This window comes from Rhincodon typus, chromosome 1 (assembly GCF_021869965.1).
Source record: "Rhincodon typus isolate 14 chromosome 1, sRhiTyp1.1, whole genome shotgun sequence".
NCBI classification, from domain to species: domain Eukaryota; kingdom Metazoa; phylum Chordata; class Chondrichthyes; order Orectolobiformes; family Rhincodontidae; genus Rhincodon; species Rhincodon typus.
Genome location: NC_063332.1, coordinates 110,987,726 through 111,003,262, shown reverse-complemented (window position 1 = coordinate 111,003,262; position 15,537 = coordinate 110,987,726). Strand labels below are relative to the sequence as shown.

Below are 15,537 nucleotides of genomic sequence, written 5' to 3'. Positions count from 1 at the left end.
TTGAACCTGGCTCCCTGGAGCTGTGAGACAGCTGTGCTAACCACCAAGCCCTTCCAGTGAATCACTGGAAATCCTTAAGGGGTGCATTTCTATCAGTGTTCTCCTTGTTATTAACTGTGGCAGACAACTGGAGTATCCTGGCACAGTACTTCCATCATTGTCCTTCTGGAGTATTCGCGACTCTTCTGCTTCAGCTATGATGAACAAGCAGTGCAAACCCCATCAAATTCCTCTCATTAAACTTGAGATAGAAAAATATGTATTTATGTTTTGCCACAAGGATTCTTTCTAAAATACTATGCTTTCACTTATGTCAACAAATACAAACGTGTAGGTGCCATCATGGAAACACAGAGTGCTTCTCATGCAAACTGATGCATCCATCACAGTTGGATTGATGGAGTTGGAGGGTTTGGAAACATTGGTTCTGTGCTCAACCACTGTCCAGGTATTCTGTCAGAAATTAGATATGTGAACATTGGATGAACGCAGGATAGGGCTCTATTCTGATGGTCTGACTTTGAGTATCCTGCTTACATGAGACAACAGAGAACCCAGAACAATTCAAACCTACTGCAGCAAGGGGTCTTCACTAGAGGAGAAAATATATTAAAGTGTCAACAAAGGGATAATTGAAAATCAAGCAATTATATCTCAAAGCAAAGTAAAACTGACCTTTGAAATGGATTATTGTCTTGGAGTCCACAACATGTTTTTTTTCTCTAATATGTAGAAATGTAAGAGCTAGTTGCATACTTTTAAGGGAACTGTGCTCACAGTGCATGAGAAAAATCAAAGAGGTAAAGTCTATGATTTTCCCGTCATTATAACTAGGCAATAGACTAGCTATTATTGCATATAATAGATGTTTTATTATGCAATACAAGCCAATAAATGAACTGTCAATTAGACAACCTCTGATTTATTTAATTCATCTTTTGCATTTAGGATCTGTATCAGTAATCACACAACAGCACCTGAAAGCTACAGATATTGATTCTGATGATGAAAAGCTTATATTTGTCATAACCAAAGATCCTACAGTTGGACGCTTGCAGATGTCTAAAAATGACAACTTAGTTCAAATTTCAATCAGGGGACCCATTAAAAGATTTACCCAAGCTGACATTAACAAAGGTGGGTGAGACTTCAAGTACTAACATGTTTGTTTAACAGAATGCTCCTCTGCCTCGGTTCGAGAAATGATGGCTGCCAGTACTTTGATCTTTATCTGGTGATAATAAATGTGAAATAAACCACATAGAGATTAATCACTGGATTCAAGGTACTCGCAAGGAACTTCCCTGCAGCAAAGACAATGTGGAAATTTAGACACACTGTCCTCAACTTTCTAACTGATTATTGCCCGAAATATTCATTGACTTCCCGTTCTGTAGAAAATTACTTGGAGTGATCTTTTGCACAAACTCCTGAAAGGGAAAGTAGACTATTTTACAGTGTTGTAACTTGTTAACAATATTAATGATTTTAAACATGCAATAATATTGAAATAATAAAATTATCAAAACCAAACTGAACGACTAAATGGCAATTATTTTCCACTTTTTTTCACGTATTACAGGATATGTAGAATATAGACATGAGAAGGGAGAGCCTGGTGGAAGTTTTGCTTTCAAATTTGATGTTGTTGATACAGATGGTAATAAATTAATTGATCAGTCCTTCTACATTAGTGTGCTAGGTAAGAGAGCCCTCATTCTTCTAATAATGACTGTTTCATGGTGCTCTTGATTGCAAACTGTCACTGCTGTGAACCTAATGTTTGTTTTGTGTAACATTTCTACTATTTTGTATATTCACAAGCCTTAATGCTCTAAAATTGATGTTGATGCACAAACCCGTGTCATTGCCAGGATTTGCCCTTGAATAAACTTGACCGCTGATTCCAGTAGACTTTCTGGGATTTGTGCAAGTTCATTTGAAAGTTTGCCAATGGGAAGGATCAAAGACAAAGGAATGGCAAATGGTTTACCTGGCAGTGGAAACATGCTGAACAGGCCAGCAAGGCTAACAAGCTGGTGTGATGTTGAGCCCTCTCCATAACTTTGTACGGGATCACTGATAAATATTTAAGAAATCATACAGGCTTCTTGACAGCCCATGATCCTGGCCACATGCATTCACCTGGTGACCTTATACTGGGTCTCTTTTAGGCTAAGAAAGTGGAAACTCCTGAGGGAGCCTGAAGCAAAGTTTCAGTAGATACAGGCATAGCCGGTAATGAAGGGTACTGGAAGATGTGACACTTTTGGGTGTGCACCTAGGATTTATTGACCCAATCATTTATTATTCAGTAATATTAGGTTTGACATTTGAATTGTTTCCTAATTGTATTAACACCACGCAATATAACCACCTTTCATCCGTGTTCTCATGAGTTTCATTAATTTGTGTTTTGATTTCGCAGAAGATAAGCTTCCACCATCCATTGTCGTTAATAAAGGTTTGGTGCTGGAGGAAAACACAGTGAAAAAGATAACAACCCTACAGCTGTCAGCTACAGACCAGGATAGTGAGCCTGGTGAACTGACGTACAGGTTAACCAAACAACCCCGGTTGGGTCATATTGAGCATGTTGCTTCTCCAGGTAAAAGAAGCAAAGATAATTTAATTTCTGGGTTTCTTCTAGGTTAGAGGAGTGACAGTGCAAAAATTATGATCTAGAAATGGATACCAATGGAATAAATAATTCAAATGACAGGACAACTGGTAGCTTTAATTTTGTGCTAGTTTCAAAGTCCACCTGCAGTCATTAAATTGTGTGATTTTGACAGATCTAGTTCCCTGCACTGGAGCCCAAACAAAGAATGCTGATTTTAACTAAGATCATTCACGAAGTAGAATCTCCATGTTTAAAGCCTCTAACTTGCCTGTTTTCTTCCTTCCCTGGCTCCCACTGTTCTTTTGGAGGTGAGAGATTAATTGACAACTAGCAACAATCTGGATTAGTAAACTCACGTAACCCAGTAACATTTAACATAATTTAAAATAATGGACATGTGTAATCTTTTAAGCATGGTTTTTATTTCTTCTTCAGAGTTAAGTGAGAAATTACTTTGTGTTTTTTAGTGTCCCCTCTATACCTCTGGAATGCTGGTCTTAACCGTTATTTGCTCAATTTTGCCCTTTCAGGTGCATAATCTTATTTAGTTCTGCAGTTCTGAAATGGAAACTTGTAAATAATTAATTCATGGTTTGTCTTTCTTTCCCTCATTATGATTTTGTTGTAGCATTGGTCACTCTGCAATTTTTTGTTGAAGCTACATCAAGTTGTATCATTTTTAGAAGACAGATGGTACAGTAAATCATTATTAGGTGATGCATTTATTTATGGTAACCAGTGATAAGGAATTGTTTAGTGTGGCTCCTCAGCACCTTGCGAGAAAACTGAGTCTGAGTAAACTACTAACTTTGCTGCTGAAGCTAATATAACAAGTGAGACTATAGATCCAGTTTGAAACGTTGTTTTCCTTTCCCAGACTGGAGATAGAATTCAAAATTTCAGCTGGAAGTTGTTTATGCAGTCCTGTTTGAATCAACTGAAACCCCTGAACTATTCTTGTGGTTAATAGGAGCATCTTTGCATTTAGTGGTCTTAGTTAAATCAACAATGCTGTTGGAATATTCCAAATCTTTCATGTTACTTGTACCAGTCAATCTAGAGTGATCTATGTTGCATTATATTCTCATTTTATTCTTTTCAACAGGAACAAAGGTTAGCTATTTTACACAGGCTGACCTTGCAGCCCGCAGCATTCAGTATGTTCACACTAGCGATGAGGAAAAACATTCCGATGATTTCACCTTTTCAGTGTCTGATGGTGTCAATGAGGTACAGTATAAATTTTTATGGGAGCCGTTAAATGGCAGGTACCATATTGACATTGATGATCTGTGTTCTAAAATGCTCCTGTATATCATGATGTTATAAAACATCATAGCTGTAGCAGGGTGGCAAGCAGTAAACAGCATAACAGCAAGGATTAGGGTCGGGAGTCCGTATAGATGTTTGATACGGTTATTGAAAGAAAAAGGAAAAGAAATGACCTCCTCAACTTCACTGGCGGTGAAAATGAAACCACCAGTGGATGGACTGATGCTAGAGGACCAAAAGCTTCTTACAAACATTGGAACGTTGAAGTCATCGCAGTTGTTAAGTTGACTGAAATCATAAAGGGATTTGAGAATTCAGAACAGTTATGGAAAACTAATCTTTGCCTGAATTGTTGTCTGAGTGATGGTCAGTACTTCCAGCCTTATCCTTAGTTGAAAGCGGGCACTTGATAGTATCAAGAAAATCTACATGGTGACAGGAGTTAATGAGAATGGCTTTGATTTTACCAAAATAAAGCCAGACATCTTTCCTGAGCCTTGAGGCAGGAGGAAGGCAGTTGCAAAATGTAGCAACAACCTTTTAGTAAATGGAGAAGACAGAGTTAAATATTGTTAACGTCATCTGGTGGCACTGCCAAATGGTAGTATGTAAATGATGAGGAGGTAACAAAGGATGGACCTCAGGAATACCTTGGAAATATCAATGCAGACAGAGGTGGAGAAGCTTGCTTCGGAATCAAAAACATAGAGAGCTGAAGAGCAGATTAGAGATGATAATAACAGATGGAATGACCACCATGTTTAAGGCTACATTGATCTGAAAGAGAATGAGGAAAGATAAAAACTGTGATCACAGTAACATTGACTGGTGAAGTCTCACTGTTTGTGGTGAAGCAGGAACCAGATGGAAATATGAAGTCTTGAGAGGTGGCAGCACAATTCCAAGATAAAGCCTCATTCTGGAAGTTTGGAAATCATGCATCGAGTTACTGCCTTTCAACAGCCAAAAGCATTTTCACTTCTACAGACATGCTTCCTCACAAGGGTCTAGGCCTTGCTCAGCTCTTATCCATAAACTGTATGCTACAATTGGACCTTGGAGATTGATATATTTTGGGCTTCCTTGTGGGCATAATCTTCTTGGTTTCCATAGTGCCTAACCTTCCAACTATTCGAGCTCCTAGGCCCACAGCCTTAACACAGGTAAGTTATTTACGGCCTCAGCTTTAACTCTGCATCATGCCATCTTCTTTGGTCAGTGTGACCCATTGAATTCGTTTATCCTATTAGCAATGGTCGTCTCGTTAACACTGTTCTTATCAGCTATATGTCAACTTTCATCTCCGATTATTTGACTGATCACTATCTTAAAGCAGATTTAAACCAAATGATTGAATTCAGTTCTGTTATTACTTCACAGAAAGCCTCTATAGTTTCCTGGTTTTTACCCTTCCCTATCCCAAATCTGCATCCAGCTCTAGAACCTAATCTTCCTTCCTAGCAACCCTGTATTCTCCAAAACCTCATTTTTCTGAAATCTTTATAGGCAACATCCCAGTTCTCATTGACTTTACCCCATCTCCCACCAAGTGGTCCTCATTTTCTCTTAGGTCTCAATCCCATCTTTGTTCCTCATCCAAAATACACCCCACCCATGAGTTATTTCCCCATTCTCTTTGTTGTATGTTCCAAAACTTCTCTGTGGGCACCAGCATCAGCCTTTCTCTCCCATGATATCCAGTCTGTCTTAGCTGCCATTTTGCTCTATAGTCTAGATAGCTAAGAGATTCCAGTTGTATGCATTGGTATCATAAGTAGTAGAAAGCCTCAAACAGTGAGAGAGAGAAAAAGAATAGATAAATAACCGAAAGAATATTTCTGTGTCCCAAAGCCACACCATACCAGGGACAGTCATACAACACTATCTGCAAAGCCATAAATGTGCCATTGGCCATTGGCTATTGGCTGAGTTTGGTGCCCAGCTGGAGGTATCAGGTATGGGCCAGCAGTAGCAAACAAAGATCACTGAAAAGACAAACGGCAGCCATGACTGGGCTTCACATTGCCTTCCCAAATGGATAAGTTGGGTATGCAGATGACCAGTGGTTTGGACATCTGTCTGCGGATGACCCACATATTTCTGAAGCCTCACTGATCGAAGTTGCAATGGACTGGGGAGTTGTACACTCCTTCCAACTGAAAGAAGAGTCTGAGAGAGCCAAACAACAGCAGAGCTGGAAATGGCCATGGAGGCACCCACCGTAACATTCATCTCTCTCACAACATCATGCCTGTCTGCTCCAGTGATGACAGCTCTGCGCCAACTGCATGAGCAATTGATTTTTGAACTAGCCCTTCTATACAGTTTCACTAACACTGAGGTCACGAGCAGTAATGACTCCTCACGGTCTTCCTGAAAGATGTGCTCAAGCATGTCCTAGAATCTGTGTTCAAACACGCTTGCCATTCAAAAACCTGCAATCAGTTTGAAAATCTAATTGTGTCACTGAGGTTTTGGGAAACAGTGACATGTTTTGAGTACATAATTTTCCTGGCCCATGCCCACAGGAAATTGAAAATTCAGCCCTCAATGTTTCTAACTTTGATAACAGCTGAACTCTGATGTAAACCTGATGTAAAGACATGCTTGTGCTAGAGTTAACAATGGCCATTATTTTAGGTAACAAGGTGTAGAGCTGGATGAACACAGCAGGCCAAACAGCATTAGAGGAGCAGGAAAGCTGACGTTTCAGGCCTAGACCCTTCTTATTGTGCTTCCTACGTGATCAAATTATGTATAGATTACAAACCTTGAGAAATGTCTGACATTTTTAGACTAAAATGAGTTACACCAGTGTACTTTTAAAGTCAAAGGGTACAAATGCAAATGTTTATAAACAATTATATTTTCGAAGAACAGCCAGTGAACGTAATTTGTTCCAGTTTTTAACCTTTATCTGTATCTATCCATTTAATTATTACTTCATTCTGTAAAAATTATGAAATATGTAAAATTCTACTGGTTACAATAATTAGTTTTATGCTGCTTAAGGTTACTTTCATACTTGACTAAAAAGAGCATTTCTTTGTTTTCTTTGTTAAATCAGGTGTCTCAAACATTTTATATTACTATTCGTCCTGTGGATGATGCACTTCCTGTGGTACAGATTCCTGGAATGCGTGTGCAAGAAGGAGTGAGAAAGACTATCACTGAGTTTGAACTGAAAGCCACTGATGCAGACACTGAAGTGAGTTTTCAGTACAGCCTTACTCTAACATTAACTTTAACTTTACCACTGTATGTGTTTCCTATTTCTTGATCTGTACTTGTCCTGATTCCAGTCCACTTTTGCTCACTTTTTTTTTTAAACTCAGTGCAGAATATTTTTGTTGCAAACACAACTATAGGAAAAATCTTTATATATCAAAATGACTTGAGCAATTCCCAGTTATGTTACCAAATGTCATGAGCTGCATACGGCGAAATTAAGTCAGACATCAGATTGGTAGATTTTGACAAGTATATTATAAGAGAAAAGAAGGGTAGGGGGATTGGTTTAAACTGGGATTTTTTGAATTTAAGAGCTTTGGCAACTGAAGACATGCCTGCTTGGGGTGGAGCATATTAAATTGGGGAAGGTTGAGCGAAGTGGAAGAGCAATGATATCTTGCTAGTATACAGGGCTGGATGTGAATACAAAATAGGGTGGATTGAGGCCAAGATGTGCTTGAATATGAAGGTAAGAATTTGAATATTGAGACATTATTTAGCAGGAACCAATAAAAGTCAGCGAACATAAAGGCAAAGGGTGAAAGGACCTGACACAAGTTAAGACACAGACAACAGAGTTTTGAATGACCTGAATTTTATAGAAGGTAGAAGTTGTAATAAAGGGATGGAGGGGGTAATTGTCAGTAGATGAGCTGAGACAGGGGTAGAATTGCTGATATCATGGAGGTGGAAAAAGGCAATCTTACTGATGATGACATTTGGTTAGGGACCACCTTGGGAGTGAAAAGCAATCTGGTTCAACACCAAACGGTTGTTAGCAAGAAGGGGTCAATGAGTAGAAAATGAAGTTTGTGGTGAGGAATGAAGACAATGGTTTTAGTCTTCTGTACACTTGCAAGAAATTTTGGCTGTTCCATTACTAGAGCACAGATAAACAATATGACAGTTGAGAGATAAAGGAGTTAAGAAAGCTGATGGTGAGAAGGAGCCGAGTGCTGTCAACACATGTGAATACTGATGCTGTGTTCTTCAATGATGTCAGCGATGGACGGCATGTAGATGAGAAATAGGACAGTCATTGACTGATCTTTGAGTTACATTTGATGTAGTTGTGTGGGAGTGGAAAAAGAAACTACTGTAGGTGATTCTCTGGCTTTAACTGAATGTGTAAAGAATGCAACGACGTGAGCTCAGTCTCACCCAACTGGATGACAACTAGCATGACAGCCACTCATGGTATGGGGTGAATGGAAGAGAATTCTGTTTCCACTTGCAGTTTTATTTTTGTGTTTTTGACTCTGCAGTGTATTTCCATTTGTACCACTATGAAGTCAATGTTAAACACAATTGAATGCACTGATATTTAAAAATTGAAATTTCTGTCCATTCATAGTGAGTGAGGGCTAATCTCAGTTTGAATCTTCTTTCTGTTTTATTCAGAAGTTGAAAGTACTTTATTAGATTCAAACTAAAAATTGCTTTTCTTTTTGTTGTTTCACTTTTTCTCCATCTTTAATCTCACATTTTTAAACAGTTTATCACTGTTGTATTCAAGGCACCATATTAATTTATATGCCCCTCTGGATTGCATGATTTCCAATTAGACAGTAACTTGGCAGACTGACTAGTCTACCCTTAATAGAACGCATTCAATTTCTTTTCCATTGATTTTAATGGATCAGAAATAGGGCAGACACTTCAGAAAAAATAAATAGAAAGGCAAATTTGCTTTTGTGACCTCGGGATGCCCCCTCAGTTGATTAAATACTCTTTAGAAATGTAGTTCCTGTTGTAAAAGGGATGGAGGAACCCACTTCATTAACTTATCATTCAGGCAGTAAAGTTGTAAATTTCTCTTACATTAAAGACAATTGTGATACTTTGAATTTAAGAATATGAATTGTAACCTGAATGCCTTGATTAATGCTATAACCTAACACTACAGGCAGAATCTTTGACTTTTACCATTGTACAACCACCACGCCACGGAACGATTGAACGTACTACTAATGGTCACCACTATCGACAGACCAATACCTTTACAATGGATGATATTTATCAGAATCACATCAGCTACAATCATGATGGTAGTAATTCTCTGAAAGATCGCTTCTCTTTTTCTGTATCTGATGGGACCAATCCTTTCTTCATTGTTGAAGAGGCCGGGAAGGAGGTGAGTGTTTTCTTTGCACATGGGACAGGTATTAATTATTTGAAAGGAAGTTTTCAGAAACCTTAGTTATAACATTGAGTTTGTCCTTCTGATACCTTGTCCTTCACCTTCTAACTTCCTTGATGTGTGTGGTTGCCTACTGAGGAAGTGAAATTCAACTCAAGCAGAAAATGGCAAATTGGCAGTGGTTCTACACTTCACCTGATGTTCTGTTCCATTGAGTTTAATTTAAATAAAAAGAAATTCAACAGGCTGACAAGCCAACCAGAAATTTTCTACCATGCATTTTGTATGCCCACAGAAATTTAATTTCACCCCCAGAATATTGGCAGCATGATCAAAATCAGTGAGTAATGCAAGTGAGCTTTCTCTGTCCCTATCTACAGGTGACCTTTCCCTGCATATACACTGGACAGAGCCTCACAACCCCCTAAGATAGAATATAACTGTAGTATGATGACAACTGGGGAGTCACAGAGCCCTCCAAAACTTGTTTGGAGTTTCATATGTCAGAGTTCATTGTTATGCATGCTGAATTCCACGTGGAATTTCCCTATCAGTCTCAGTGGTGCTCATTTTGAATGGACTCCTGAACTAGTAATCAGACAAGTACTCTGATGACACACAGGCACTGGAAAGATTATGAAAGAGAGTGGGGAGATTGAACTGTATACCTGTGCAATAGACCTGTACTATGACTTATAACTTGCAGTTTGGAGCTGTTGCTAACTAATTGTTCATTTTGTTCTGATCGTTTGAAACCAGATTGTGACAGCAGCCCCTCAGAAGTTTAAGATTGATATTCTGCCTGTGGATGATGGCACACCAAGAATTGTTACCAACCTGGGATTGCAGTGGTTGGAGTACATGGATAACAAAGTAATTCAATTTCCTGCATTTATTGCACAAACATGAGGATTAAACACATTAAACAATGTCAACTAAATGTCCACGTGCATTGCCCTACTGTTACTGCAAGCCAAACCAAGTTAGCTTCCCTAACCCTGGATTCACAGTACAGTAAAATTAAAACATTCAATGACCTTCAAAATCGCTCACTTATTCTTAACCATACTTTAAGAATAACAGCTACCAGACACCAAGTTTATAACTTAAACAGAAATTAACAATTTATTATTAATAATGTAACATTAGCAGAACATGGATAAACAACGATAGAATCTATTTAACCTCTATGATCGAAGACAAAATCATCTTTAACTGGGATCCCAACTCTCACACTGACAGAGAGACAAACACAGTTAAGGGATTTTTTTTTTTAAAGTTATAACTTGCCAATTCAGCAGTTTCACGATGGATACCAGGCCTTTAGAAATCCTTGGTTAATGGAGTCGTTCAGAGACAAGTAAACTGTTGGGCTTGGACGAATTCCACAGTCACCAATTCATGCAAACAGGTCCGGTGGCCTTCCAGGATTATTTCTCCACTTCTTTCAGTGGGGTATTTTCTTAACAGAACAATCAACAAGTTGACAACTGCAGTGAAAAACAAGGAGAGAGAGAGAGACCAAGCAAAATACAGCAGAACCATCCAAAATTTTTTTCACAACACGCTAATGCCTTCAAACCCCAGTCAGAACTTGTTCACATTTTCTTTCCTCTCTTTTAACAGCATTCTTTGTGTTTGGCTGGGCAACACTGATCCACCATTAATTGACCAATTCAACATCTAACTAATTGCTAGTCCTGAGCCTAAAATGTCTAAGTGCCCTTAGTTCTTGGGACAGTAATTAACCTGCAATTATCTTTCCAGGCCAATTCCCATAAACAGACATTGGCTTGTTCATTCTCTCCTCCTTTCCATAACAAGCTGCTGCTCAAAGTTCAATTCACTTTAGCTCACAGCTTCAAACCAAAATCAGAAAAATAAAACTAAAATAATGAATGGGCCTCAACATTGCACCAAATTAACATAAACTGCAAAATTTGTAAAGTTTAAATTTTAAATGCATCAGGTGATTAAAATTTTAGTGCAGTAAAAGAATAATTGGGTAGTTTGTCTTGTTAGATTCAGGAAAAAGTATATCTTTTCTCCAAGAAAAATATTTTCTTTGGCAAGTGGTGTATCTGACTAAAAATTAATGCTTTACAGTGAAAACCTAGTTCTCTCCTTTGACAGTGATAAGAACACTTAAAAGGATGAAATAGGAACATACAGACTAGTCCCTGCCTCTGAACCAGGAGTCCTTAGTTCAAGTCTCACCTGCTCCAAAAGTATGTCAAAACATCCCTGAAAAGGTTGATAGGAAAATATAAAAAATATGTGACAGGAAACTGTAAGACTTACCTTAAAGAGCCATCCAGTGGTTAAAGTGTGCATTGTGGCTTCAAGATAGGAAGAATGAATGAGGAATAATTGAGAGATAGCAAGAACTGCAGATGCTTGAGTCAGAGACAACACTGTGGAGCTGGAGGAACACAGCGGGCCAGGCAGCATCGGAGGAGCAGGAAAGTTGATGTTTCAGGCCGGGATAATTGAATTTTTTTTCTACATTTGGTACAAAAAAGACTTGATAGTAAACCCTACATACTCATTGTACTCTAGTCCTACACAGTAAATGTCCAACAATATTGCCAGGGTGAACTGGACAATGAAAATTCCTAACTCAGCTGATTCGATCAACATGATTTCTCAAAAGATGATGATTTAAATAATATTCACAATGAAAACATTTCTCATTTAGATTGCTTCTCCTATAACTTTGGTTCGTAAACTTATTTGAAAATAGCTTTGTCCTATATATTTAATTTTGCTACATTTTCTGTTTCAAACAGTTCCTGGATTTTCTTAGCAATTTGAACAATCTTAACAAATTTCTTAGAGCTCTTCATGTTCTGTCCATTTAACTTTGAACTTCAATCGAAAACCCAGTTAAGCAAGTAAAACAAAAATGCTGTGTTGTTCTTTGCTAAAGTTAAGGCAGCAGAAAGAAGCATGAGTAACATTCTGACAATTATTGGAGAATAAGTCAGGAAAATAATTGTACACTGATATATTTATACCAATATACTTAAAATGCGTTTTCATACCAAGATTTATGTAATTCGTATGCACTACCTTGTTCTTTCGTATATCTATTAATGCTATGAAATAATGATCCTTCCAAATCAGGCCATCAACCTGATCACTAAGAGGGAATTGTTGACCATAGATCCTGACACTGAAGACAAGCAGCTGATTTATGAGATCACCACGGAACCAAAGCATGGACACCTGGAAAACAAATTGAGGCCTGGAATCCCACTGAAATCTTTCACACAAGGTGAGTTCTTGTGCAATGTTCATACTGATCCTCATGCACGTGGAGTTGGCTATTTAAGATCAGCATGGTACGCTGTAACCTATAAAAGTGACTTTTTATATTAGCTACTGCCTTGCTATGTTCATGTTAGAGTAGTCTTTCACATAGTTTGGGAGTGAGAGTTTGGAGACTGCTTCCTGTTCAATGTTGGTGATGAGTCACATGAGGAGGAAAGATGGTACAGAATAAGGCATCTATCACTTTGTACATCTTTGTCAATGTACTTCCTCCTGCAGCGTTTCACTACTCTGGGTGTAACTGAGGTGGCTTTGACAACTACTTTAGTCTTGCTCCACTGTTCCTTATCACTGCCCAGGATACCCTGTACCAATCCCACAATCTTCTCAGCCCCAGAAATAAAAAGAAGCTTACATTCTAGTTCTTACTTCCTCAAGGAGCATATTCATTATCTCATCAGGAAAAAAAAATCAGCCTTTCTCTCACTCAGTTTCGTTATGGTCATTTTAAAGCTTGTTTCCTGTTGCTGAGGGTCATCATTGACAAGAGGTTCAACAGGAGCAGCCACTTAAATACTGTGGCAACAAAAACAGATTAGAGGTTGTGTCAGTTTTCTCCTTAACTAAAGAAAGACATAAATCCAAGGGAGAGTCATGAAAATAGACTAGGATGGTTCAAAGGATGGGTTGATTGTTCTACAACACAGTCCAAAGATGTGCAGGTTAGGTGGATTGGCTAAGCTAAATTGCCCGTAGTGTTCAGGGGTCTGTAGATTAGGTGGGTTATAGGGGGATGGGTCTGTGTGGGATGCTCCAAGGGTCGGTGTGGACTTGTTGGGCCAAAGGACCTGTTTCCACACTGTAGGGATTCTATGAAGAAGAGATTGATTAGGCTAGGGCAACACTCAAGGGAGTTTTTGCAAAAATGAAAGGTGATGTAATTAAAACATATAAAATTCTGATGGGACTTGACATAGTAAATGTCTCTCAGAATAGCGTGTTGTTTAGGACTGTGATGAACTTCATTTTTTGTTTGTTTAAAGGGATATGAATCATTGGAATTCCCCAATCCACAGAGCTATGAAATCTCAGTATATTCAAGATAGGGATCAATAGATTTTGAATGTTATGTGAATTAAAGGATATGGAGATGCAAATTGATGATCTCTTGAAGATGTGTCTTTTGAAGCCCATACTGACGTAAAGGCAGTCTTGCCAGATGTGTTCTGAAGAGGCTGTTTTGAAAATCTGTTGTTCCATTAAGCATTATGTAAATCTAATGACTTTCAAATGTATTTCCGTAAACAATTAAGGTGAATGCAATATGTGTATTTTATGTGTAATATGCCCTGTACAAACCTTATTTTCTTGCAGAGGATATTAACTTGGGTTTGATCTGCTATATTTTAAATGAAGATATGATTCAAAAGACTATGGACACATTCAAGTTTTTGGTGAAGGATAGCAAACCTAATATTGTCCGTGATAACGTGTTCCACATCCAGTGGTCTCTAATCAGCTTTGAATATAACAGGTTGGCCTTTATATTTTATTACAATCATCTTCCAGCTTTTTACAACAGTAACTACACTAACTCCATTAGTTGAGAAGCACTTTGAGTTGTTCTGAAAGCAAGTACAAATTTTCTTTAGCCAAACGCAGAACTCTTGAAATTTATTGAGGCTGCATGTGTTTTACAGGAATTTGTATGCCCACATAACATTTGCTCATTTTCCTGCATCAAGATTAGCAGTCTGCAGGACCACAGAAAGCCAAAAAAAGGTGATTTTGCAATGAAATCATTACTGTGGCAAGTGAAAAAAGGGAGGAAGGATGAAGACTTGCAGATCTCTGTCAAGATAGTTGGTTAAGGCCCTTGAGGATGGAGAAGAGGATAGAAGTTGCTCGCGTCCCTCCACTGAGTTACTTAGAGACCACCAGCCCAGAAACAGCAGAGGCAGCAGCAATTAGAAGGAAAACCTGGTGGCTTGCCAAGTCTTACCTCATTTCTAGCATTCTCATGCGGGCAGTGGTGAAGAGATGGCTATTGCCTGCTCTGGTCGAGATGGGAAGAGCAAACATTACAGTTGCCACCCTGTACATTTTCACTGGAATGCCAATGGAATATCCAGCCCAAACAAAAGTTTATAATCAAGTGGTTCATCCAATGCAAGCAAATCTTCAAGAACCAACAGTCTCAACTTGATGAGAAGATGGAGATAAAAGGCAGCTGGCTTCACTGCAATGAATATGGGAACCTGCAGCATAGCCTCTTTCGAAGAATAGCCAGTCGGGATGGAGAGAGCAGGAGGAGGGCCAGTGGGTAACTTCAACCAGCCCAGAAGGTTCAGACAGGCGCTACAGAAATCCCCTGAGTATGTGGTATCCAATCAGCAGTACTGTGTGTTCACTACCAGTGAAGATAATAACAGCTTGGGAAGTACACAAGAACACAAACCCGCACGATAGAGAGACTTGTTTGCAAGGGTTTGAGAGTATGGATGGGTAGCATCAACATCTGTAGAATTGCAGTGGTTATAGGGAATTTCATAGGGGAGTTGACACTGGGGAAGATGCAAGAGGATGTGTAGTTTATAATAGATTAGAGAGAAATAAACATCTGTGCTTTGAGTGTTTTATAAAATGGTATTATTTAATGTACTCAGGTTTCAGCCAAGCTCTGTCCAAACTTGTTTGTGACAAAAACCTTAGTAAAACATCTGTTCTTTCCACCCTCAGAACATGAATTGCAATAATTTCTCTAAACCCTTTCACTCCCCTCACCCCAACTCTCTCCACGCCTCTGCCCTCTCTCCCCACTCTGTCTCCCCGTCTCTTCCCCATCCCCCCTCCTCGTCTCCTCCCCATCCCCCCACACCTTGTCTCTTCCCCGTCCCCCCCTCCTCGTCTCTTCCCCGTCCCCCTCCTCGTCTCTTCCCGTCTCTCCCCTGTCTCCCGTCTCTCCCCTGTCTCCCGTCTCTCCCCTGTCTCCCGTCTC

General features: G+C 39.0%; 1 protein-coding gene across 3 annotated transcripts in view; it reads left to right on the top strand.

Annotated features, from left to right (window-relative positions):
* Positions 1–15,537, top strand: part of fras1 (Fraser extracellular matrix complex subunit 1) — a 423,924-nt gene that overhangs the window by 333,718 nt on the left and 74,669 nt on the right. For all 3 annotated transcript variants that reach the window (XM_048599246.1, XM_048599242.1, XM_048599254.1), the window contains 9 exons: positions 949–1,137; positions 1,583–1,702; positions 2,429–2,608; positions 3,729–3,853; positions 6,963–7,103; positions 9,033–9,260; positions 10,026–10,139; positions 12,393–12,543; positions 13,914–14,073. In XM_048599246.1, the coding sequence (XP_048455203.1) occupies positions 949–1,137; positions 1,583–1,702; positions 2,429–2,608; positions 3,729–3,853; positions 6,963–7,103; positions 9,033–9,260; positions 10,026–10,139; positions 12,393–12,543; positions 13,914–14,073 (1,408 nt within the window). The remainder of the gene's footprint in view (positions 1–948; positions 1,138–1,582; positions 1,703–2,428; positions 2,609–3,728; positions 3,854–6,962; positions 7,104–9,032; positions 9,261–10,025; positions 10,140–12,392; positions 12,544–13,913; positions 14,074–15,537) is intronic.